Below are 23,847 nucleotides of genomic sequence, written 5' to 3'. Positions count from 1 at the left end.
TGCTTTCATGAAACATACCTTACTTACTGAATTAACTTACAATTCAATCGAGTTGATCACAGTGAACGTTTTATTCATAAAAACTGTTTGCCGAATTTAAGTGAACGCAAATTCAATTCATTCTGTAATTTTGAACAAGTAATATTAATTTATTGATGTTTTATAGATCATTCTCTTGGACGTTCAACTTCATATATAGATATTCAATTTTGGATTGACGGTATCAAAAATTTTCTCACTGGTCCTTCTTTTCTAAACATTAAAAATTCAGTGATGGGAAAATTGAAGTCGTTTCTTTAGTTTTTTGTGCATTTCTTTGCAATTAAAATCGATTTTTGGAAGTACATAATTATTAATTAATGAGTGAAGTATTTGCCCTTCGTAATCTGAACACTTCATTGTTAATTTTTAATAATTAAACGAATCGTTCTTAAAACAGTAGGAATAAATTTGAATTTAATAAATCATATAGGTAGGTACCTACTACCTACCTAATTAAAAAATAATTTTAAAAAATCTAAAATTTTGTTTACATATACTTATAGGTAGGAAGTATTGTTTAATATGTTTTCAATATCAGTTTTGTAAATTCAAACATAATGTTACTTATTACCTTTGTAACATTACCTATCTATACTTAATCATCACAAAATAGTTAAAAATGATAAAATCAGTTATTAACCATCTTCATCATCATCGCATTCTTCTTTTTTTTGTTTTTGTTCCTCCTCTTCTCTCCCTTCTACCCCTCCTTCTTCTGATGTTACTGCTTCTACTTCATCTACTTGTTCTACAACTTCATCTTCACTGAGAAATGTTAACACATTATTTTGCCCATTAAAACGATATTTTTCATTTATGGCATATGGATAACAACAATAAATAACGGCGTCAGGGTTAGCTTTAACAACTCTTGAAAACGCTGCACTGAGATTAGCTTCAATGCAAGTATCTTGATGGCATTTAGAGCCATCTAATAATTTAATTTTGTCATGAGAGGGTTCGTTGATCATGAGTACCACTACACCATGTTTTCGACCATGGTCGTATATCTGTACCCACCAAGTAAGTATGTGGGATTGCGATTTCTCCGGGCACTGGGAGAGCATCATTTTGCTTGGCTTCTTGATTATTTGGCTTGATGGATCCTAGATACTTTATATTATCGTTTTCATCCCTGAGTACATTGAGTAATCCGGCAGTTATATTGATAGCTTGATTCATCTATGGAAGCAAATAAATATACAGAGGGAGGAAGATTAATAAATCTGATAAAATTATGTCTAAACAGGTCTGATCAAAACTCTGATTTTATCAGATCTAAGTAAGTATAGTCAGATCTATTAGCTAGATTCAAAGAATGTTCTCTGATATGATCAAGTGTGACTTTATAGGATGATATCTATTCAGATCCCTCTCTATGATCCAATTGGATCCATAGAATGTCCAGATCTTGTTAGGTCAGATCAGATCTGGTTAGGGACATGCAAGCAAGTCCTTGCAATTGGAATTGATCAGCACTGAACAACTGTTATCTGATCAAAACGTTGATCTAAACAGGTGTGTTTAGATTGCCAGATCAGATTTGGACATTTTCCAGATCTGATCAGACCCAATCATTTCCCCTCCTGGGATTAAATCAAAGATCCACAGAATGTCTGGATCTAATCAGGTCTAAACAGATGTGGTCTGATCTCATAATACGTTATTAACTATTCAAATGTGATTAGATCTCAGTTTTGACTTTTGATCAAATTAGGTTTGCAATTTGCATAGACCTGATCCGATCCAATAGAGAAGACTTCAATTAATCTGATCACATCTGAACGCATCTACATTTCATACATTCCTCCAATCCTATCTGATCTGTCCAATTAGGTTGGATCTGTTCAGACTCAACTCAGACCTGATCCGATCCCTTTTATTTCCTGGATCCAATCTAATATAATCACTAATCAGACTTGATGAAATCTAATTTGGAGTGGTCAGATCAAACTTTTGATCATATCTTTTCAGACCTGATCTCCTAAAGGAAAATTATTGGATCTGATCTGGTCTTATCAATCAGGCTGATCAAATTTAAATCAATCAGAACTTTGATCTAACCAGATCTGTCCAGGTGTAATAAAGTCAAAATGGACTCTGGAAATGTCCAGATCTGATCAGATTCAACCATTTTCCACTAGGCATACCAAATAGGGAATGCCTGATTTGGTCTAACCATATTTGATCTGATCTGACTCGGATATTCCAAAGATCCAATCAGACTCTCTGTAGTAGTACTTTTATTTTTTAATTAAATAAAACGAAGTTATTAGACTAGATCAATACCAAGTGGCCACCACATTAATATATGCGTTATTGAGAAATATGGCTCATATTTTGATAGGTATCATAGAAATGAAAACCTATCGATGAAAAACGGTAATAATCATTTCTTTTTTTTAAACAGGAAAAACAGTACCCCACATTTGTTCAAACACTTTCAATAATTAAGAACAATCAAATTACTTACTTGAGAGATTTTTCGTTTCAATACCAACATTAGTGACTCCCAAGCGCCGATTAAACGTTTATCCATTGGGGCTATAATATTTATGTAGTGGAAGAGTGGTTTCCTTTGCAGTGCAAATGGAAGTAATTCTGGAGGTAGTACCATTCTTTGTCTGTATTGGGAATTCTATGAAAAGGATAATTTCGTGGGTATCATATCATCAAGGGGAAATAATAGCAAACAAGAATAAATATGAGTACCTATTTCAATAATTTGATAGGTACCAAAATATTAAGGAAAATAAGGAAATGAATTTTTACCTGTCCGTAAAGAGGTGCTGCTATTTCTTCAAATTGATTAAATAAACTAGGATAAATCGCTTTTGTTTGAAAATCGAATTGGTAGTCTTGCTCATCTTTCAACCACTTATTATCCAATAAATGAAGCACCACGATGGCGTAGGATCCATATTGCATTTGCTTGTTAGATTCGTGGAAACATGCCTTGTACACATATGCAAAATCTACTTTCTCGTAATTGCTGGCGAGATTTAAAAAATGAACAGCAAGCCAGTTTCTCGTTTTTTTTCTCACATCTCTTCAAAATGAAAACGTGAAAGTATTATTTTTAAAAACTTAATTAATAGAAAACGAAAGATTCATTGGTATCCAATACAACTTAGGACTTACCCAGTACGCAAATCTATAAATATGTCCACCATTACCGCATTGTCTATGCTCAAATACATTTCTCGAAACTTCATCTTCATCCGTCATCATACATGGTTCGACTTGTTCTGAACACCGATTTCTAAGATCGCTCTTCGCATATTTGCCCGCAGAGAAGGATCCGCCGTAATTACAATATTTCTGGCGTCCGGGGCTCTTAGGGTTATAGCTTGGCTCGGGACACATGGCAAAAGTTACAGGAGGAGTGTTACTATCTTTGTTGTGATACACAATTTTACCATTATGAGCCTGACGAACAATTCGAGGAAATATTTTTGGCCGTGGTACAAATTGCGTTTGTATGAGTGGGCTGTATGGATCTGAAAAATAATCGATATTACACCTACCTTGAATTATAAAGTTAGCGGGTATGAAAATTTCTCAATATTTACCCCATTCAGCTATTGAATGAAGTACCTGGAAGATGAAAATCAGTATGGAAATTCGTACATGCATCGCTAAAGTATTGAGAAAAAGCGTCAGGGTGTTAATAAAACTTCCCAACAGACTAAAAGTATTTTTTCATTGAAGTTATGTTCGTTAGATTTCAAAGAAATACTGTCTGTTGTTGAATGTTATGACATGACGTATACCTACACACAATATCGTTATTATAGGTACTTGTCTGTTTGCTTAAGAACTACATCAACTACGAAACAGACTATAAATTTATTATAGAAGAAAATTACGATTCGTATGCATCTTGGCAAAAAACGAATTCAGCCCATATTAAGAAACTGGTGTTCTCGTATAAATCAAGTTGAACTTCGTGTATTAGAAGTTCTAAAGAATGATTTCAAATCTATTTTCAACATTTTTCAAAAGCATTGATCCCCTGGTATGAAACCTCCTAATTGTAATTTGAAAAATATCATGAAAGAGGAAACATTGATTTTTTAAAAAAATAATAGAATAAAGGGGCTCCAATTGAAAGATTTTGATGAGAAATTGAAACATTTTTTAATTTGATTTTGTAGGTAGGTAGGTAGGTAGGTACCATTCTGATTTATTTTGAAACTATCTACTCTCTTTTAATTCAATTGAAATATTTTTTAAATTTTGTTTTGAAAATGAAATCAGAGATGGAAATTTTATACATACCTACTAAATTCAATTTTTGAACCAAAAAAATTTAAGATTTCAAAAGAATTTAATAATTACCTACTACCAACTTGAAAAAAAATTATAAAATGAAGCGACTTCGACTGAAAAATTTTGATGAGAAATTGAAAGATTTCTAAAAGGATATTGAAAGAATAGTTTTATTGAATAATTAATTGACCTCCCCTCGTTGGATTTTCTGATTTTTTTTTTCGAAATTTTATGTGTTGAGAAAAATATGTAAAAATCGTCTCCCTACATCTTTTCTACTAAATTTTAAAAATTGAAAGCATATCATGAAACTATTTATACATTTGCCGAACTCGTTGAGTTTTGAAATTGAAACCAAAGTCAACCAATTACCTAAACCTAAAAAAATTTTGAACATGAAACCAAAACATTAATCTCAATTTTGGCATTTGCTAAACCAATCCTATTTCAAAATTTAAATCAAATGACATGAAAATTTCAAAATTTTTCCAATTTCATATTTTAGAAATTCAAAAACAAAAATTCTAAATTGAAGCATTTTTGAAAATCAAATCAAATTTAATTGTATGCCAGCCACTTTCTGAAAAGTATTCAATGTTATACCTACCTACTTTAAGTAAGTAGATATGTTTTATTGATTCATTTCAGAACTAGGTAGGTATAGGCACTCTCTTTTAATTCGATTGAAATATTTTTTTATTTTGTTTTGAAAGTGAAATCAGAGATGAAAATTTTGTACTATTTTCTAATAAGTAATTCCAATTTAAAGAATTTTTCGGCTCATTTCAAAAAGCAAGTTGTAGGTAGGTAAATGTTGGAGAATCAATTCCTATCAAAACATCACGAACTACTGGGTGGTGGAAAAAATTAGTTTATTTCTCAACCATTAATAAAGGTTCTGTTTACATCTTTAGTTTAATTACATCTTAATGCTAGGTTACAAGAATAGACAGCTTATATTTTAGGCTTAATACTAAGTCATACCTAGTTGTTTTAGTCCTGGTTGGGATAATTCTCACCTTCCCTTGTTTAGGGGTAGATTAGAATCATGGTGTCCAACTGACCAAGCTCTGCAAACACATTAATAACTTGTCTCACTGCAGCTCAGTCCAGTTGATCCAGTCCATAGCCCAGGCGCAGTATGGCTAGCCTTTTGATTTTGAGTGCAACACACTTTTCAGCTAGGGCTTGGTAAAGTGCCTAAATGTAACCATCTTAGAAATTTTTATTTACATAGATAGGTAAATTAGTAAATACCTTACAAAATGATCAGAATTATAAAAATGGATGCCCCTCATCATCATCATCATCATCCTCCTCCTCTTCTTGTTCTTCATAGTTCCCTTCCTCCTCCTCTCCTTCTTCTTCATAGTCCCCTTCCCCCTCCTCTTCTTCTTCTTCGTACCCATACCCTCCTCCCGATGTTCCTGCATACCCTTCTGGTTCTACTACTACATCTTCACCAGGGAACGTCAACAGCCTATCTGTACCATCAAAATGATAAATTTCATTTATGGCCATCGGATTACAACAATAAATCATGGCACGACCGTAATCATGAACAACTCGCATCACTGCAGCAAGAAAATTAGCTTGCCTGCAAGTATCTTGATTGCATGTCGGGTTTTGTAAAAATATCATGTTGTTGCCATTGTGCAGCTCGTTGATCATGAGTATCACTACACCATGCTTTCTGCCGTGGTCGTATACCTGTACCCACCAAGTATGTGGGATTTCAATTTCATACGATGGGAGGGCCCCGTCTGGTGTATAGTATCCTAAATGCTTGATGTAACCATTTTCGTCCCGTAGCCGTACTTCATTGAGTAATCCAGCGCTGATGCGGACGAATGGATCCATCTGTGAAAGCATAAAGAGCAACATATAATTAAGTACCTAAGTACATGAAAATGTTTCTTTTTGCTGTTTTTCACATTTCAACAATGTGAAATTTTTACTACACTTTGATCACTATTTTAATGATGTTTTTTTTTTTTCATGTTTTTAGTAAGGCATTTTGACAGGGGGTTTCAAAACTGCTCAAAATGGTTCGAAACCGTTCCCAATCGATTTGACGGGTTGAAATTAGGATCTCTATCAAATTTTAGCTTTCCAGATCAATTTGATGAAATTTTGATTTTACCCCTATTTTTACCCTTTGATTTCCAAAAATTCAAAAAAAGAATTGAAAAATGCACTTGATGCAGCTTTGTCTGGTTCAAAAATTATTCCTTCAGTTGGGATACTTCCCTTGGAACAAATTTTACTATATTTATACGTGATTATGGAGCTCCGCAGCGACTTCATAAATTAGTTAGAAAATGTCATAGGTGTAAACATGCGATTTTTGGAAACATTTTACCGGCTCAATTTTCAGTTTTCAAATTTTTGGTCCTCCTGGCGCAGAACTCCTTTCTGCGCTACCGTTGATGAACTGGTTTTAGAAATGAGTGCTTTTGGCCTTATAACTTGTATCTACATAACACGTTTACATACCTGGGAGATTTTTTGTTTCAACTCCAGCATCAGGGATTCCCAAGCGTCGATTAAATCTACGTCCATTGGGGCTAAATTCAAGTAATTAAAGAGTGGTTTCCTTTGTAACGCAAATGGAAGTAATTCTGGAGGTAGTACACTTCTTGGTGCATATTGGTTGTTCTATGGAAAAGCATAATTTTATACATACATTTATCGAGATGCACATTAACGCAAACTAATATGAATGTCCTGAAAGGGTTAGGTATCTAATTGATACCTACACAAAAAAAATTTATAATTATGTAAGATTGGAACACAAAAAAAAAAGTCTAGGATTTCCACCAAAATCAATTATTTTTTGAGTTGAAAATCACTCAGAAAAAATGTCAAGCCTAGAAGTGCCACTGGAGATGAGATATGGGTCCCCAAATGGCGGCCATTTTGAAAAAAATCGTGTTTTTTTCGCTCTTGCGCCTGCCACGCTTATTTTGAAAGAAATGGCGTGCTTTCAAAAGATAGTATTTGAGGTTCTGTGTCGACCAAGGCCATTGACATTAAAATCCAAGACCACTTTTGGGGCTCTACTGAGTGGTTGAAAATTAACAAAGCGCTTATTTTCGAGTAATGGGCCATTTTCCCAAAATAGGCGTATCAGGGGCTAAAGCAAATACACTACAATTTTTAAAAAATGCCTTCTCTTTTGAGGAAATGGTTTCTTTCCATGGGATATCTCTTGAGCTAAAATTTTTCCTGATTGGATTTCATCTCTAAATGAAGGTTTTCACTGAATTTGGTCAAAATCCTCCGAATTTTTTTTTCGCCATCCACCACAATGTAGGTAGGTAGGTAGGTATAGCCTACTTAATCGTAAGTTACAACACATAAAATATGCATACACTCGCGTATAGGGGTATCGCTACATCTGTAAATATATGTAGTAAACCATTATAATCCGTATCCGTTTGACGAGGAAATTGATGGGATTGCTCATCTCTTAACAATTGGTTATCCAATAAATGAGGCGCCGCGATGGTGAAGAATCCATACAATAGTAGTTTGTCAGTTTCGTGGTAACATGCGTTGTATACATGCGCTTCATCCATTTTTTCATAATGGGTGGGCTGTCTTGTGAATAAAGTAATGGCCTTGCTTCTTGTTTTTTTCTCGCATCGCTTCAACAAAAATGCAAAGGTATCATAAATTTATTAAAAATCACGAAAAATGAAAGATTTATATAGGTAAGTAACAACGCAATAGGAACATACGAGGTATACAAATTTGTAACTATGCCCGCCATTGCCGCATTGTCTGTGCGAATATTCACCATTTGAAGTTTTATCCTCAATGGCCATCATGAATGGTTCAACTTGATAATCACACTCCGTTCTGTGATAGCTCCTTTTATATTTGCTCGCAGCGAACGATTCGCCGTAATTACAATATTTCTGGCGTGTGGGGCTACCTGGATCATAGCTGGGCTCGGGGCACATGGCGTAAGTTACCTCAGGAGTGTTGCTATCTTTCGAGTAATAGACAACGTAACCAGCATGGGCCTGACGGACAACACGAGGAAACATTTTCGGCTGTGGTGCGAATTGTGTTTGTATGAGTGGGCTGTAGGGATCTGAAAAATAACAGAAATCCAATTGTTATACCTATAAGTAGTACTACCTTAAGTAGGTAGCGGTTATGCAAATTTCTTGATATTTACTCCATTGGGCTGCTGAATAAAGTAGCTGCAGGGTGAAAATTAGTATGGAAATTTGTGGGCCTGAGCGCATCCTGAAAAGTAACCGTTCAAAACGTTCAAGTATTGAGAAAAAATGTCGACGTGTCGGTAAAACTTTCCAAATGATTGTAATTTTTTGCATCGATGTATCGTTGAATTATGTGAAGAAACAGACTGCCATTAAAAATTTATTAGGTATGACGTAATTTACACATGACTGCATCAAGGTCTGTATCTGTTTATTTAAGACTAGGGAACGATCGCAATGTACATACGATTTATTTGAAAAGACGTATGACGATTCGGTGCTTCTTGGCAATAAAAAAGATTGAATTTGCGGTTTCCATTCGAAAAATGATTTTTTGTAACACGAGTTTTTAGAGGTAGGTAGTGGTAGTCTTACCTACGTAAGCTGGATCAACCATGATCGGTGAGGTTCAACTGTAAATTCAACTTCATTTTCGTGTTTAGAGTGTTTGATTCATATAATAAACCACATTCAAAAATGAGGCAGGGGTGTCAGTGGCCCCCCAATATAAGGTTTTCAAGAAGTTGTTTCATTTCCTTATGTTTTTACAGGCTCATACGCAAATGATACAAAAATACATTTTTTGGGAGTTTTTCCAGTTTTTAATCATGACTCACTGAAGAAAAAATTTGAAAAAATTTTCAAAAACAGTATCTAGACATATTTTTAGCTGAAAAAAAATGTGTACTAGAATTATGTTGGAAGATGTGGGGGTTTCAAACGTCCCCTGATGGACTTGAAAAATTGAAAAAATTCACATGGCTAGACTCATTTATGTCTTCTCAGATATATTTTGGGAAGAATCAAAATTTTATATTCAAAACTCATTCAAGTATAATTATTTTTTCTGAAAAAAAAAAAAAAAAAATGATTTCGTCATTGAGAGGAGGGGGGGGGTTAGAGGAAACATTTTCGGGTCTAAAACTTTTTAGGAAAATTTCAAAAATACCAATACAGAGGCATTTCACCATTTTCACCCTCAACTTGAAGAGAAATTCGTGTGTCCCCAGCGAGAAATGATTGGGTTTGAAAAGATCGGGCATTCCTTGGATCAAATTGATTGGATTTGATCTGTTCAGACCTGCTCAGACCCAACAGGAGAAACCTGATAGGATCTGATTGAATATGAATGGATCTTATCAAATTGGTTCGATCTTATCACATCCTGACATTCACGTGCAAACAACTTGATCTGATTAGATCAAAGCTTTGACCGGATCAGATTTTTGCAGGCTCGTCCTCAGTCAAAAATGAACCCCATCATTTAATCTGATCAAATATATGAATAGATCTAATCGGATCAGTTTGATCTGCTCTTATCTTGTGAGCATTCCACTGATCCAATTTGATCTGGTCAGATCTGATGAGATCAAAATTTTTTGGATTAGATCTACTCAAACTCTATAGAGGAAACCTGATTGGGCCTGATCAGATTGCTCTCGTCATATCAGTTTGATCTGATCGGGACATTCTTCCATTCCTATTTGACTTGACCAGATCTGATAAGGTCAACGTTTTGATCAGGTTCGATCTGTTCAGACTCGATTGTTAAAATATGATCAGATCCGATTACTTCTGAATATATGTAATCAGACTGGCTTGATATGTTATGATCAAATCTAGGCATTATTCCATTCCAATTTAAGTGCACCCAATCTGATGAGGTCAAAGTTTTTGATCGGGTTCAATATGACCAGTCTCAATAATGAAATTTTATCAGATCAGATCAGATCACATCTGAATAGATGTAATCAGACTACTTTGATCTGATCAGATCTGTACATTCTTTCATTGCAATTTGATTGGACCAGATCTGATAATGATAAGGTCAAAGTTTCCATCAGGTTCAAACTGCTCAGATTAGATAATTGAAATTTGTCAAGTCAGATCACATCTGAATCAATGTCATCAGACTAATTTGATGAAAATCTGATCAGATCACATCACATCTGAGTAAATGTAACCAGACTAGTTTGATCTGATCAGATCTGTACATTCTTTCATTCCAATTTGATTGGACCAGATCTGATAATAATAAGGTCACTAGTTTTGATCAGGTTCAATCTGCTCAGATTTGATAATTAAAATTTGTTCAGGTCAGATCACACCTGAATCAATGTCATCAGGCTGATTTGATGAATATCTGATCAGATCAGATCACATCTGAATAGATGTAATCAAACTGGTTTGATCTGATCAGATCTGTAGATTCTTTCATCTAATTTGATCAAACCAGACTGATTTGATGAAAATCTGATCAGATCACATCTGAATAGACGAATAAGGCTGGTTTGATCTGACCAGATCCAGATATTCTTTCATTCTAATTTGATCAAACCAGATCTGATGAGATCAAAGTTTTAATCAGGTTTGATTTGCTCAGACTCCATAATGAGAATCTGATCTTATCAGATTACATCTAATTAAGTGTCATCAGACCAGTTTGATCTGATCTGATATACACATTTCCCTGATTTGAGCTGATCTGATCTGACCAGAACTGATGTCAAAGCTTTGAAAGTATTTTAGTATTAGATGTGCTCAGGCTCAACAGTAGAAACCTGATTGTATCATATCACTGATCAGATCTGACTACTGGGGGCCAGTTTGATCAGACCAGATCAAATCAGATAAGTTTTGATCTTATACCTGCCTAAGAATAAATTATATGAAAAGAAATATTATATACATATGAATTCAGACCCAATAAGGAAAACCTGATTCGATCAGATCATAAATGTGAATACGCATAGATGTAATCAGACTGATTTTATCTGATCAGAACTGAACATTCCTTTGTACTATTTTGCATCTCAGCAGATCCGATCAGATTGGAGTTTTGATCGGATTAGATCAGCTCAGACTCAATAAAGGAAACCTTATTGGATCTGATCATATCCGGATAGCCCGCTTATCCAATTTGATCAAATGAGATCAGAGTTTTTATCAGATTAGATCTGTTCAGGCCAGATCATTGATCATCAGATGTGTATAATCCTCAGATTTCGTAAGATCTATCCAGATCTAATCAGATCAGAACTCTGCATGCAGACTTAATCTGATTCCCCCAAGAATGGAAAATGATTGGGCCTGATCAAATGCAATCAAAACTATGATCAAGCTCGAATCAGGACATGTCTGGGTCTGATGTGATTTAATCAGATCATAATTTTATCTATTTATTAGATTAGCATGTGCCAAATCAAATCTATTCATATTAAGTACGATTAATTTCCTCATCTGAACGCATCCAATCGTGTTAACTCCAAAAATCTGATTAGATTTGTTCAGATTTGTTAGGTCAGGTCAAGTCAGACTTCGATATTTTCTGGATGCAATTTGATCTCACTAAGTTCAATTTTTTCTGAATAGTTCTAAGTGCTTAGCTGAACAGATCGTCAATCAGTTTCAGGAAACTGGACGTCAATTTCTTGAAATGACTGAATAAAAATTTATTTGAAAATATTACAACATTTGAACAGGGCCGGCGGAAGTCCATGTGCAAGCGGGCGCTTGCACTGGGCGAAGATTTTCACCCGGTGCAACGCACTGGGCGAAAATTTCAAAAATTAAAACTATTTTTTGTATACAAATCAAATCAAAATCCCTCAAATTTAAAAAATATTTCAATTAAAAAAAAATTATAGCAAAACATTTCCAAAAATAACCCTAGGCTATTTCTTGCATAAAAATTTCAAAAGAAATCAAAATTCACCCCTCAAATTGAAATTATTTCAATTTTAAAAAAAATGGAAGTTTCATTTCTGTTGCATAGATTGCATAGCTGACCACTCTGTCATGTAAAGAAGTAGTAGGTAAAAAGAAAAATAATATCCTGAATTTTTACGAAAAATTGGCGACGAAAGGGGTGGGAGATTACTCAGAAAATGGGGTCCTTTGTTTAAAAAAAAAAAATACAGAAGTTTTTATACAAACCCTCCCTCAAAAAAAGGCCAAAACTGATATGATGATTCTAATTATACTTTTTTGATTAAGTACGTAGTTAAAGGTAGCTCACAATATTTTTTTGGAGTTCCATTGCAGTTTTCATCATTCTCTTTCTTTTAAAAATCATTCAATTCTTGTTGAAAATTGACCCTGAGTTCCTGCCTATTGAATTTTTTCAAACTTGGAAAAACCTGTTGAATGAAATCTAATCTACAAATATTATGTAATTTTTTATATTTTTGAAACGTCCCTCATGCATACTTGAGAAAATTGTGAAAAAATTGGGCCAATCTCAAAAACCAATTTCGGAAGATGGGGAGTTTGAAGCTATATTTTGTATTAAATAATTCCAAAGTGGAAAAAACTTCATAAAAAAAAACAGTTGATTAATGATTCAGAATATGTATGGAATATGTTTCCAAAAACCTGATCATTTTTAGATCTTTCAAAAATTCATTAAAAATTAAGGGATTAATCGATTTTTTTCAGCTCAAAAGAAATTCTGAAGTTCAATTCGAAATTTTGTTCAATCCATATCAGAATTTGAAAAATCAAAACAATAGAAACATTTTCCGTTTTCTTTCCATGCTCATGTGTTTGTATAAAAAACGCAGTGATACTGCTGCAATCTCACCTCCTTTCCTTTCATCACAGCTAATCGTTGACAAGATTTTTGTGCTTCTTGTTTACCCCCCCCCCCCCCCCCTACAAAAGTGATTCACACTTTTCACCAAATTATGAACATAGAGTTCGCACCGGGCGGGAAAATGAAAAAGTGCCAGCCCTGCATTTGAAAATACAAATAGGTATCTGGATTGATACTAAATTTAGGTAACTAATGAAATGAAATAATTATGAGATGATACCGCTGAAAAAAACCTTTACTCAAGGACCAATTGCAATCACAATCTGATTACTCCTGCCTCCTGCTCTCGCTCGATCGGACCGAAAACCATCAACTCATCAACAACTGGTTCAATTCGAAGGATTTCACTCAACACCGAAGCCGGGCAGCAATAAATTATTGCAAATTCTTCTTCGAAGTTGGTTATCATCTCATGCAATCCTGCTTTACCACAAACGCTCTCATCACACAACTTAGGTTCTCTTTTTTCATCAGGTGCCAGATTATGCATAACGAAAACAACTCCTGTTTTGTCGTTGATACCTTGCAACATTATCCACCAAAAGAAGGGTATTGCGATTTGGTTTCTGATTAAATATCTCGGGAATCCTTTTTCACCAATGGGGTCATGAATTCCTGAATGTACTATGATCGGATTTCTCTGAAAAATATATCATGGTATCCTGTGAGGTTGATATTCATGAACGAAATGAGCATTAGATAGGCTATAACTTAAAATGAAAACATACTTCGGATACAAGTTGCGTTAAATGTGATATAAATTTTTTCCAAGTCTCAACAATGTCTTTGTGCATAGGAGCCACATTGATCCAATGGAAAGATGTTTTTCTTGTCAAAGCAAACGGTGTAAAATCCGGGGAAGCGATTATTTGAGGCACGTAAGGAATTTCATCATTCTTTGAATTTAAAAAGAAGTATCAACACCATTTTTTTTCACAAGTAAATTATAAATATTCTGAAAAATTGTATCCATGGACTTACTTGCAACACTTCCTGATACATTGGTGACAATGTTTTGCTGAAATAATCATCAAAACTGAAATAACCATCATCTTCGTACTCGAAATTAATTGCTCGTTCTGATTCCAAGTCTGTATTAGTCAGCAAATTAGGCGTGTCAACCACAACTGAAGCGTATAAAAACCTGTTTGACACATTGTCGTAACAAATTTGATACACGTTCAGATACGTTGCCCAAGGCAATTCCTTATCCTGAGGAATATAAAATACTCAGGTAAGTATCATCTGACTTCGTACTACATATTGTGAAAGGGTTGGTAAAATATTTATTTAAAAAGGACATACCTCTTCGCTACACACCTGCAATGAAATGAATTATTTAGATCATGTGCAAAAATAGGTTCCTATCAGTCTAGGTTGAGGCAGATGATGGAGAAATGATTGCATACCATTAAGGTAAAATGTACGTACCACATATTGAAAAGAATAAAGCCTCCCTATCACTTCATGGCCACATTCCACGTGTTCATAATTTTTAAAAATTTTAGCAATATTCGGAAGGGGCGGTTTATGACAAACTCGATCCTCAACTTCTTTCAATTTTTTGCCACGTAAGCAATATTTATTCGCCTTCTTTTCGGGCGTGTCCTTTTCTGGGCACAGTAGATAAGTAACCGCTCCCGAAGTTTCCGGAGGAATGAATGACATCGAACCATCTGGAAGTTTTTCGACATATTTTGGAAAGGAATATTCCCAGGAATACTCGCCGTTGATTTTATTCGCAATCAATCCATCATTTTCCCCTGTTCATATGTGAAAGATTAAAAAAACCAGAAGTTTTCATTAGGTAGGTAGGTCCAGATATCTGTTACTCGTGTTTTGATAAATTAAATCTACGCTGACTGAATAAGAAATCTTGAAATTTTACGGATGAAAAAACCACGTTGCACACAACTTCATAAATCATGCTCGAAACATTTGAGAAAATTGTACCTACAATAAACCCGTAAGAAAAATTGTGAAGTTGACGCCAACAATTCTGCGTATTTGAAACCATTAAAAAAAAAAGGTTACAGGTACATGAGGCGCTTATAATTTCCTTCAACTCGAATATGTAGATATTTAACCTGGCACTACGTATTTTTCAGTCAATCGTAATAACACATTCAGTGAGATACGTATTATTAAGAAAATAATGCAAAGAGTGTTAATAATTCACCAGGATCTGCTGTATCCAGTTTCATCAGTTGGAAAAATGATAAAATTAAAAAGAAATACATTTTGATGTCGCGCGAATCAAATTTTACTCCATTAAACGGATACCTGAACATCTGATGTACTCAATGAAACGTGTCAGCATTGAAAATTTTCAATCAGACGTACCTACTCGTATTTTTGCTCCACCTGGGTAAACAAATTACTCATTGTCAGTCATGACGAAGCTTGACGATTACAGCCACGTAGGTAGGTAAATAATATTTTACGTTTAATCGAGTTTTCCATTTAAGATATTGACGAGGATTGGAAGATGCATTATTTAGATTAGATATGAAAAAATGAGTCATGATTGGAGAAAGTAAAAACGTACATAGATTAGGTTTGGTTTTTAAATAAGAATCAATTTAAATTTTAAAATTATTTGGGTTTGACTTGGTAAATGAATCTTATTTAGATTACTCATAGGTTGGCTTCAAATTTAAAATATGGCGAGTTCGTCGAATGCGGACATTTAGATTGACTTTGGCGTAAATTTCAAAAATTGACGGGTATGGCGAAAATGGATAGTTTCACAATTTGTTTTCAATTTTCAAAATTTAGTATAAAGACGTACCTACTTAGGTAGATGATTTTTATATAAACTATTTTTCTCAACACATTAATAACAGAAATCAAAAAAAATTCCTTCAAGATCCTTTTAAGTATATTATATTTTTCAATTTCGTATCAAAATTTTTCAATTTGACCCACTTTATTTTTTATTTTTTTCAAGTTGGTTAAATCTTTTGAAATCCCTATTTGTTTTTTGCATCAAAAATTACCTACCTACTATACCTTACTTAATGACCGAGTTCCTCATATTGTATCAGACATTTTAAAACTTGGAAAAAATTCATCAATAGGTAACAAATTTTTACAATTTTACAATACAAAATTGTATACTTACTCTGCCCAGGAATGAAACTTTTTCAAAAAATTTGTACAGATATCAATTTCTCATTTTTGTTGTTGAATTTTTTCTATTTTTATGAGACTTCATAGGGAACCAACATCATTTGGGAGGCCAGGGGAAGGATTTTCTTGAAAAGGTGCTTATTTAAAATAAAGATTTTGCACATGAATGAAAAATTTTCAAAAAATTTCTATAGACATGACATCGATTTTTTTCTCCATTTTTTGCCTATTTTTTTTGAGGGGGAGGGGGGCTTCATACAAGAGAACTAACATCATTTGTGGGTCCAACGAAGGTTTTTTTTTTTAAAGGGGCTTATGTAGAACAATTTTTAATGTGGAAATGAGATATTTTCAAAAAAATTTCTCTGATTTTGATTTATTCTCATTTTTTGTGATTTTTTCAACATTATTGAGGGGCTCTTTACTGGGGTAGGAGGGCATTATGGTTTGAAGGGCTGCAAAAAAAAATTTCTTGAAAGGAGGATTAAGTAGGTACCTATCAGAGTCCTACAGGGTGTAGTTAAAAGTTATCTCCAGTGCGATAATATTTGTAACTCAGATAACCTAACCATTGACTAACTTGTAGTTAAAATAAGTAACTACACTACCTGCGATTATCCGCACTCTCATAGATAATATTATTGTGCAATATATTTTTGAAAAATGAATTTAATCCCTTCCCCTACTTATGAATCACTGAAATATATCGATAAGTCCAATTATTGCAAAGCTGGCAAATGCGGTATAATTGTAGTTATTAACCTAACTACCGCTGCATCGGCGGGTAGTTGTAGTTCGTTATTCATTGGTTGCACACGCCGACAAAACTAACTACAGTTAGTAACCTGTAGTTAGATTAGCTGATAGCTCCGATGGTTATTCGGCTATTTTAACTACACCGTGCAGGACTCTGGTACCTATGTAGAAAAATTCTGGCCTAGAAACAAAAAATATTCAAAACAGAATTGAATTTTTTTTTGCAGATAGAAAAAAAATAAAATATGTATAGGGAATCATTTTGATATGAGGAAATATGCCTTAATTGCCTTTGCAATAGTTTAATTAATATAATAAATCCCTATGTACTGAAAGTATGGTAACATGGTGAACTATTTATAGATCTGTGGCTCGTAGCTTGAAGGTTTGTGCATCACATCTCTAATCTCTAACCAGCAACTTTACTTGGTTTCAGCTACTCGCAATGGCGGAGCTTTTCCCCTCTGCCCCTCTTTCCTGTCTTACCCCACTTTCCCAAGTGGATAATTTGTGCTTTCAATATGATTTATATTTGAATTATGTCTATTAATTATGGTACACTGGATATTTCTCCAATCCTGCTAGCCATCTGAAATATCTCTTGTCAAAAAGGAGCTTCATGTACTTGAGACATTTCTGTCGATGTTGTCAGACACCTGCAAAAGAGGCAGAAAATGCATACAGTGTCATTAGTAAGTAACAGAGCTCAAATCTGTACAGAGTAGTATCGGGATATACTTATAATTGTAATCGATTGAAGCGGATACTGAGTAGTACCTGTTACTTGTTTGACAAAGAAGAAACCAGTACGGGTAGTATACGCTCAGTAAGTTTGATCACGTGACTCCCACTTTTTGGAGCTATTCTCGTAATAATGATAACAGGCAAACGGGAACTCATATTTTACGAGTGAATTTGAGCGTAATTTTTGCAATTGATCGACTTTTGTGAACTCGTGTTTTCTGAAACGAAAGGATTCAATATCACAAGAAATGAAAGCATTTGCGCTATTATTTGGTGAGTTTTTACCGAATTTTGACCTCTCAGAGACACTAAAATGATCGTAAAATCCGTCCGTAAGTACTTGGCTTGTACAATTCAGTTCATTGTTCTTCAGGACGACACAAATAACAATTTAAAACTCCGACACAAAAAAAATTCACCGTAGATCGTTCATAATTGAAGTCGAAACTTGGTCATATGCAGGGAAACGGGCAATTCCCATTTCCTTGCAATCATTATCACAAGAATAGCTCCAGTCACGTGATCAAACTTACTGAGCGTATCCTGTATAGGGTCGGCCTTTGACGAAACGGATACGCTACGTACTCATTTTCTTATCAGCTATGACTCATTGCATTTCAGTCAACTTGACATAATGAAGTAAGGTGCATCATACCACCCCCACCCATTCATACGCATGACGTAATACACTACCAACTTGACAAAACTTAATCTGGGACTTGGGACTACTCAGTAACCAGATAGTATCCTGTTGGCAAAAATCAAAACGAATATGAGTACAGTATAGTACTTGGTTAAAGCAGATACAGGATAGTACTTGGTACCTGTTTTGCCTGACCTGGTACCGAGTATATCCTATACTTACTCTTACTGGTTCGAGCTCTGGTAATGGTAAGTAATTACTCTCAATTTCTATTAACATACCTGGCATTACTTCATCGCTAATTAATAATTAATAAGCTTATACTTATTAGGTACATACGAGTATTACTTATTACAGTCGGCCCCGCTTATTATGGTCGCGTTTGTCCAAGGCAATTTGATTTTATTAAGCGGGTGATTTTATAAAGCGAACTTTTGAAAAAACACAATCTTCACATAAAATGTATTTTTTGATAATTTTGGCTAAAAACATGACTTTTTTTGACAATTTCAACAAAAGTTGGGATTTTTAAATAATTTTTTCAAAAAAGAAACTTCTGTACCTACAATTTTGGCAAAAATTTGACTTTTTTGATAATTTTTCATTGTTTTAGCAATAAGATTTTTTGAACATTTTGGCAAAAAACAGGTGCTTTTTGGCAATCTTTACAAAAAATTGAGATTTTTTGATGAATTATGACACATTTTGATGAAAATAGCGAAGATAACGAGTCATGAAAGGAGAAATGTCTCACAAATTGATTTTACTAAGCGGGGAACTTGATTACATTAAAGGAGTGATTTCCTGTGTAATTAGGTACAAAAAATCGGGACCAAGCCATTTGATTACATTAAACGGGTGATTTTATTAAACGAATCCATAATAAGCGGGGCCGACTGTATTAAGATTTTTCTAGTTAGTAACGCAAGTTGTAAGATGCAGCCAGATTATAAAATAATCTCGCACTCATTTTATATTGACTAATCTTCTTAAAAGTGTATTTTTTCCAGTTGTTCTTTAATATCAATAAATCACATAATTAATACTTCATCGAATGCGTGTACCTATTGATTTGGTATTTTAGAGTAGCTTTATGAGTAGAGTATATGGTACATATTTATTGACCCTCTCCATCTATCTGAGCTATCCAGGAGAAGGTAATTATTCCTTCCCTACGGAATAATTATAAGCTTGACCACCATAAAATAGGAATTAAAATAATTACCCTCATTCCCAATAATTATCTATCTCACTCTATCAATTTTCTCACCCAACTAACAACTTGGAAGTTATCTGAAAAAAAATAAATTTTCAACAATTTGCAGGATTTAAAAAATACAAAATTTTTCAATTTAAATTTTTTGGGATAAAACAATTTTTAAAAATTGAAATTTTTTGAGAATAAAAATTTTAAAAAATGAATATATGTAATTTGAATATTGTGCTTTTTTCAAGTGTTCTAATGTCATTTTTATGTTTTCATGATGTTTTAAATGCAAATTTTGCTAAATTTTTTTCGTACTCTCAATTCACCACTTTTTTATAAGTAATTTTGAACATTTTTAACCATTTTTTGTAGTATTTTTATACCATTTGCAACATGTTTTCGCGATATTTTGAACAAATTTTGCTGGATTTTGACAAATTTTGCTCAAACACCATTAAGGCTTAATTTACACCGACTTTGACGCTTCTAACGAAATCTTGCACAGTTTTCACCAAATTTCATCAAATTTTGTTCAAATTTGATCAATTTTTTCTAATTTTTCGATTTTGATGATTCTTTTGTTATTTATTTCATTTTCATACAACTTTGAAGATTTAAGGGAACCAAAAAATGGAACCCATTACTTCAAATTAAAATTCCAATTGTTCAATTCACACTAAGAATATTCAACAAGAAAAAAAATAGAAACACCCCAAATTGGCTTAGAACGCTGCTTATTTAATTTCTTTCTTAACACAGTATTGTACATTACAGGTACCTATTGTAGATACTTAAGATTAGTTCAAATAAAGATTCTGTACTCAGGGGAAAGTGACTGGATTATCAGATCCACTAATTTTTCGCTTGGATACACACATCGACAACTAAGAATTTACTCAATTGCTTAACTAAAGATTAACTTAATTACCTAACTAAAAAATGAAAAAAATGTGATATAAGCTATAGCAAATTTGAATGTTGAAATTCTCCACTTCATCGACTCTTATCAGGACAGGCAGTAGCACGGCGAGGGGGTTGGGAAAAGAACGTCGCTCGCCGCCACCGCAAACGCCTACTCTTCCGATTCAAATATTAGTAAATCATCTACGCCCATGTCCTTTTTAGTAACTCCATACTCTTCAGTGATAGTTGAAGCAGGACAACAGTAAATCCAAGCACGATTATACTTGGGAATTTCCAAACGAGCTTTCTCGCAAACACTTTCACCACACAGAGCATTTTTTTTCTCACCGAGGCTAAAAGCGTAATTCTGCATCACCACAGAAATACCTCTGGTTTCGTCTTCATTGTGTAGTAATAAAAACCACGCAAATGGTACAGGTAATTTACGATTGGGTCTGTCTATATACCAAGATACTCCATGAAGTCGATACGTGTCAAAGCCTCCTGAATACACTTTCAGAGGCTCTCTTATCTAGAAAAAAAAATGTACTAGTGTAAAATATACATTGGTTGTCAATTTTCGTAGAAGTATAGGTAACATTTTCTGAGAAAGAAATGAAAGAATTACTTACTTTGTAGATTTGCGATTCAATTTTCTTCATCAGTTGTTCCCAGGGTTCGACTAATTCTCCTTGCATGGGAGCTGTGATTTCCAAATTATAAAACGATCTTTTGATACGGAGTGAGGGCATCAGATCAGGAACGACAACTAGTTGCGGATCAAACTCAAAAGGGCTAGGCTGAGAAAAAAATGAATTCTGTAGTACCTATTTGAATTTAATTCGCCATCTTTAACAATGTGTAATTTTACCTATGTTACTTACAATATCATAATACTTTCGTAATTCGAAGGTTTCCTTCGGTGACAAAATTTTCAGAGAGGATAACTGCCTTGGATACATGCTTGATGATTCTGATGCATCAGACCCTTGCCTTCTATAATTTAATTCGGTATTTAATTCGGCTATCTCATCTTGCAACGATTTTGGAGATTTTGGTGCATCAGATTCTTCGTTTTCATCTTGTGGCAATGGTTCAGGTACTTCTGGTTCATCAGAATCTTCCTTTTCATCTCGTGGTGATGGTTCTGGCACACCCGATAGATCGGACTCTTGCTTTTCGTGCTGTGGCATTGGTGTCAATCGAGTGGGGTCGTCGAGGTTGTACCTCGCGTACATTACTAATTTGGTGTTTTCGTTGACACAATACTCGTAAATTGGTTCTGGGGGTTTGAGAGTATTTCCTTCATCGTCCTGGAAAAAATGATTTCGGGTAATTACTTAATAGCTCATCAGACATATTACAGAAACTGTTGACTTACTTATCTATTTATACTTACTTCGTATTTACGAACTACATGATACATGACTCCTTTCGGCTTCCATTTTCGACCACATGAAATATTTTTCCCATCTTCCGAAAGCATAGGCTCCTTGTCTTCAAATACATTTTCAGCTTCTGAATGAGCTACATAAACGATCCCTATTAGCAATATAATCCAAAAATTCATCATGGAAGAAAAAACCAACGAAAATGGCAACGTGGCCTAAAGAAGTAGGTGATATTGAAATGATTTCAAATGGTTACGATAGTCTTCGTATAATTCGTAACTTGAGAAATCCTACGTCGCAAAAAATTCAAGAAACGATGCTCATTTATTGACACAACTGCGTGCACAAGCGAAAAACATGTCATTATGAAAATAATGTTTAAGTATTCACGATTTCAAGTTTCATGTTTTTTGAACGTAGGTACAAGAAATTGTATGGTGAGGAGGCAGGGGCAGAGGGAAAAATTTGTCATGAGTCATAAGATTACTCCCTACCTTTCCTCCTACCTACCTGACATACCTGTGAAGCAGTTTAATAATCACTGTTGAATGTAATTTATCACCTCCTGGCAGTGAAAAGAGGCAGCTGCAAAAATTTAAATCGTTATGGAAGTCGCAATATAATTCCATTAAAATTTTCAATCTGGGATTACCGTAGTTTTGGGTAATATCGGCCGAGATTTTTTCAATGAGTCTCCACAATGGGGAGACTTGGGGGGTTGAAATTTGAAATGAAGGTACCTTGAACCTTCTGCTATCGATTAATGTGTACAAAATTGGATTTGGATTATATGTTTTTGATTTATGGCTTCTCAAAAGGTGGCTGATATTAGCCAGCAGTTCGGCTAATATCGGCCACCTTAAAAATTTCCCATAAAAAATCAGTTTAAAATTTCTCAAATTTTTCATTTACTGTTAGAAATTGAAAAGCAGTCCATTTTAGGCAATTATTGGTCCATCTCCCCAAAATTGGTCGAGTGCAAAAGATATATCGGATATTTCTACTGTATCGGCGCTGTCATTGTTCAAAATTTCAAAAATTGCTTATGGTGGGCCCAATAATGCATTTCTTATCTTCGGACTTACTTTTTATACTAGATTGTGTTTCTAAAACATCACTACTCACAATTTTAAATTCATTTCGACATAATTTTGGCAGAATAGCGTTGATAACAGTGAAAATATCAACTTTTTTGACAGCAAAATCACAGCCTTTTTTCAATAAAATGTGCCCTACTCTCTCGCAAATTAATCTTTTGGCCATTTTTTTTTCGTAACTAGATGCTAAAAAACACAAGGAATCCATTTCTGCAATCAGTTTTACTGTATTTCTATATCTTCATTATGATCGAGAAAGAGTTTTGCAGACAAAAAATTTTCTCTTTTTTTCGCATTTTTGTTTACTGATACCGGAAACCTCCCCAGTTACTTCTACAGGCTTTGTAATTACACGAATCGATAGCCCTGAGTTTTCCCTTTCCAATGATACCAAATTTTAGTACTTTTGATCATCACTAGGAGTGGTAGTGGAATAAATTCGAACATGAATGAGAGTGGCCGATATTAACCCAGGAGGCCGATATTACCCCAAACTACGGTACATAACTAAATAGAAAAAAACTCAATCAACAAAGATGACTTCATCTTTGGATTCTTATCAGTGATCAGCTACAGGAAGCCACTTGCCACACTAAAAGAAGAACCAAGTTGAAATTTTCCAAAATGGCTCATACATATATTCATTTTAGACATGAGTGGATAGAAGTTCATTTTGAGCACAAATTTTCCAACAAAAAGAATGCCATAAAGTCTCAACTAAAGGAACCCAGGAGAAAAGATTAGGTCAGATCAGGAAAATAAACGTAGGTCTCTGGGTACCTATATTTAATTGATTCTGATTAGACCTCTGCTTATCTGAACAGATGAAAT

At 34.2% G+C, this 23,847-nt stretch overlaps 4 protein-coding genes across 5 annotated transcripts in view; 1 reads left to right on the top strand and 3 right to left on the bottom strand.

Annotated features, from left to right (window-relative positions):
• LOC135845296 (uncharacterized) overlaps positions 1-859 on the top strand; it is a 38,761-nt gene extending 37,902 nt beyond the window's left edge. For both annotated transcript variants that reach the window (XM_065363776.1, XM_065363775.1), the window contains one exon: positions 167-859. In XM_065363776.1, coding sequence (XP_065219848.1) covers positions 167-300 — 134 coding nt within the window. In that variant the 3' untranslated portion in view covers positions 301-859. The remainder of the gene's footprint in view (positions 1-166) is intronic.
• A 4,310-nt stretch (positions 860-5,169) lies between these two features.
• On the bottom strand, positions 5,170-8,637 carry LOC135843935 (uncharacterized). The gene is made up of 5 exons (XM_065361991.1): positions 8,504-8,637; positions 8,058-8,416; positions 7,689-7,964; positions 6,811-6,972; positions 5,170-6,174 (listed from the first exon to the last, which is right to left on the bottom strand). Exons 1-5 carry the CDS (start codon positions 8,571-8,573, stop codon positions 5,590-5,592), a joined length of 1,452 nt encoding a protein of 483 aa, XP_065218063.1. The 5' UTR covers positions 8,574-8,637; the 3' UTR covers positions 5,170-5,589.
• Positions 8,638-13,358: 4,721 nt separating this feature from the next.
• On the bottom strand, positions 13,359-15,455 carry LOC135844531 (uncharacterized). The gene is made up of 6 exons (XM_065362756.1): positions 15,323-15,455; positions 14,575-14,906; positions 14,449-14,463; positions 14,125-14,355; positions 13,872-14,039; positions 13,359-13,783 (listed from the first exon to the last, which is right to left on the bottom strand). The coding sequence occupies exons 1-6, from the start codon at positions 15,432-15,434 to the stop codon at positions 13,400-13,402; spliced, it is 1,242 nt and encodes a 413-aa protein (XP_065218828.1). The 5' UTR covers positions 15,435-15,455; the 3' UTR covers positions 13,359-13,399.
• Positions 15,456-20,342: 4,887 nt separating this feature from the next.
• Positions 20,343-22,276, bottom strand: LOC135844610 (uncharacterized). The gene is made up of 4 exons (XM_065362848.1): positions 21,928-22,276; positions 21,413-21,841; positions 21,161-21,328; positions 20,343-21,060 (listed from the first exon to the last, which is right to left on the bottom strand). Exons 1-4 carry the CDS (start codon positions 22,099-22,101, stop codon positions 20,698-20,700), a joined length of 1,134 nt encoding a protein of 377 aa, XP_065218920.1. The 5' UTR covers positions 22,102-22,276; the 3' UTR covers positions 20,343-20,697.
• Positions 22,277-23,847: the final 1,571 nt, after the last annotated feature.

Source organism: Planococcus citri, chromosome 4 (assembly GCF_950023065.1).
Source record: "Planococcus citri chromosome 4, ihPlaCitr1.1, whole genome shotgun sequence".
Taxonomy (NCBI): Eukaryota; Metazoa; Arthropoda; class Insecta; order Hemiptera; family Pseudococcidae; genus Planococcus; species Planococcus citri.
This window is presented reverse-complemented; position numbering and strand designations above follow the sequence as displayed.

Excerpts from the sequence above, each read along its gene's own strand:
- LOC135844610 (XM_065362848.1), bottom strand. The coding sequence starts at position 22,101 with ATGATGAATTTTTGGATTATATTGCTAATAGGGATCGTTTATGTAGCT. Across the intron at positions 21,842-21,927 it reads ATGTAGTTCGTAAATACGAA|GACGATGAAGGAAATACTCT; the intron begins GTAAGTATAAAT and ends CATTTTTTCCAG. Across the intron at positions 21,329-21,412 it reads TACGAAAGTATTATGATATT|CCTAGCCCTTTTGAGTTTGA; the intron begins GTAAGTAACATA and ends TTTTTTTCTCAG.
- LOC135843935 (XM_065361991.1), bottom strand. The coding sequence starts at position 8,573 with ATGCGCTCAGGCCCACAAATTTCCATACTAATTTTCACCCTGCAGCTA. Across the intron at positions 8,417-8,503 it reads TTATTCAGCAGCCCAATGGA|ATCCCTACAGCCCACTCATA; the intron begins GTAAATATCAAG and ends GTTATTTTTCAG. Across the intron at positions 7,965-8,057 it reads GTTACAAATTTGTATACCTC|CGATGCGAGAAAAAAACAAG; the intron begins GTATGTTCCTAT and ends TTTTTGTTGAAG.
- LOC135844531 (XM_065362756.1), bottom strand. The coding sequence starts at position 15,434 with ATGTTCAGGTATCCGTTTAATGGAGTAAAATTTGATTCGCGCGACATC. Across the intron at positions 14,907-15,322 it reads ACTGGATACAGCAGATCCTG|GGGAAAATGATGGATTGATT; the intron begins GTGAATTATTAA and ends ACATATGAACAG. Across the intron at positions 13,784-13,871 it reads TAACGCAACTTGTATCCGAA|AGAAATCCGATCATAGTACA; the intron begins GTATGTTTTCAT and ends TATATTTTTCAG.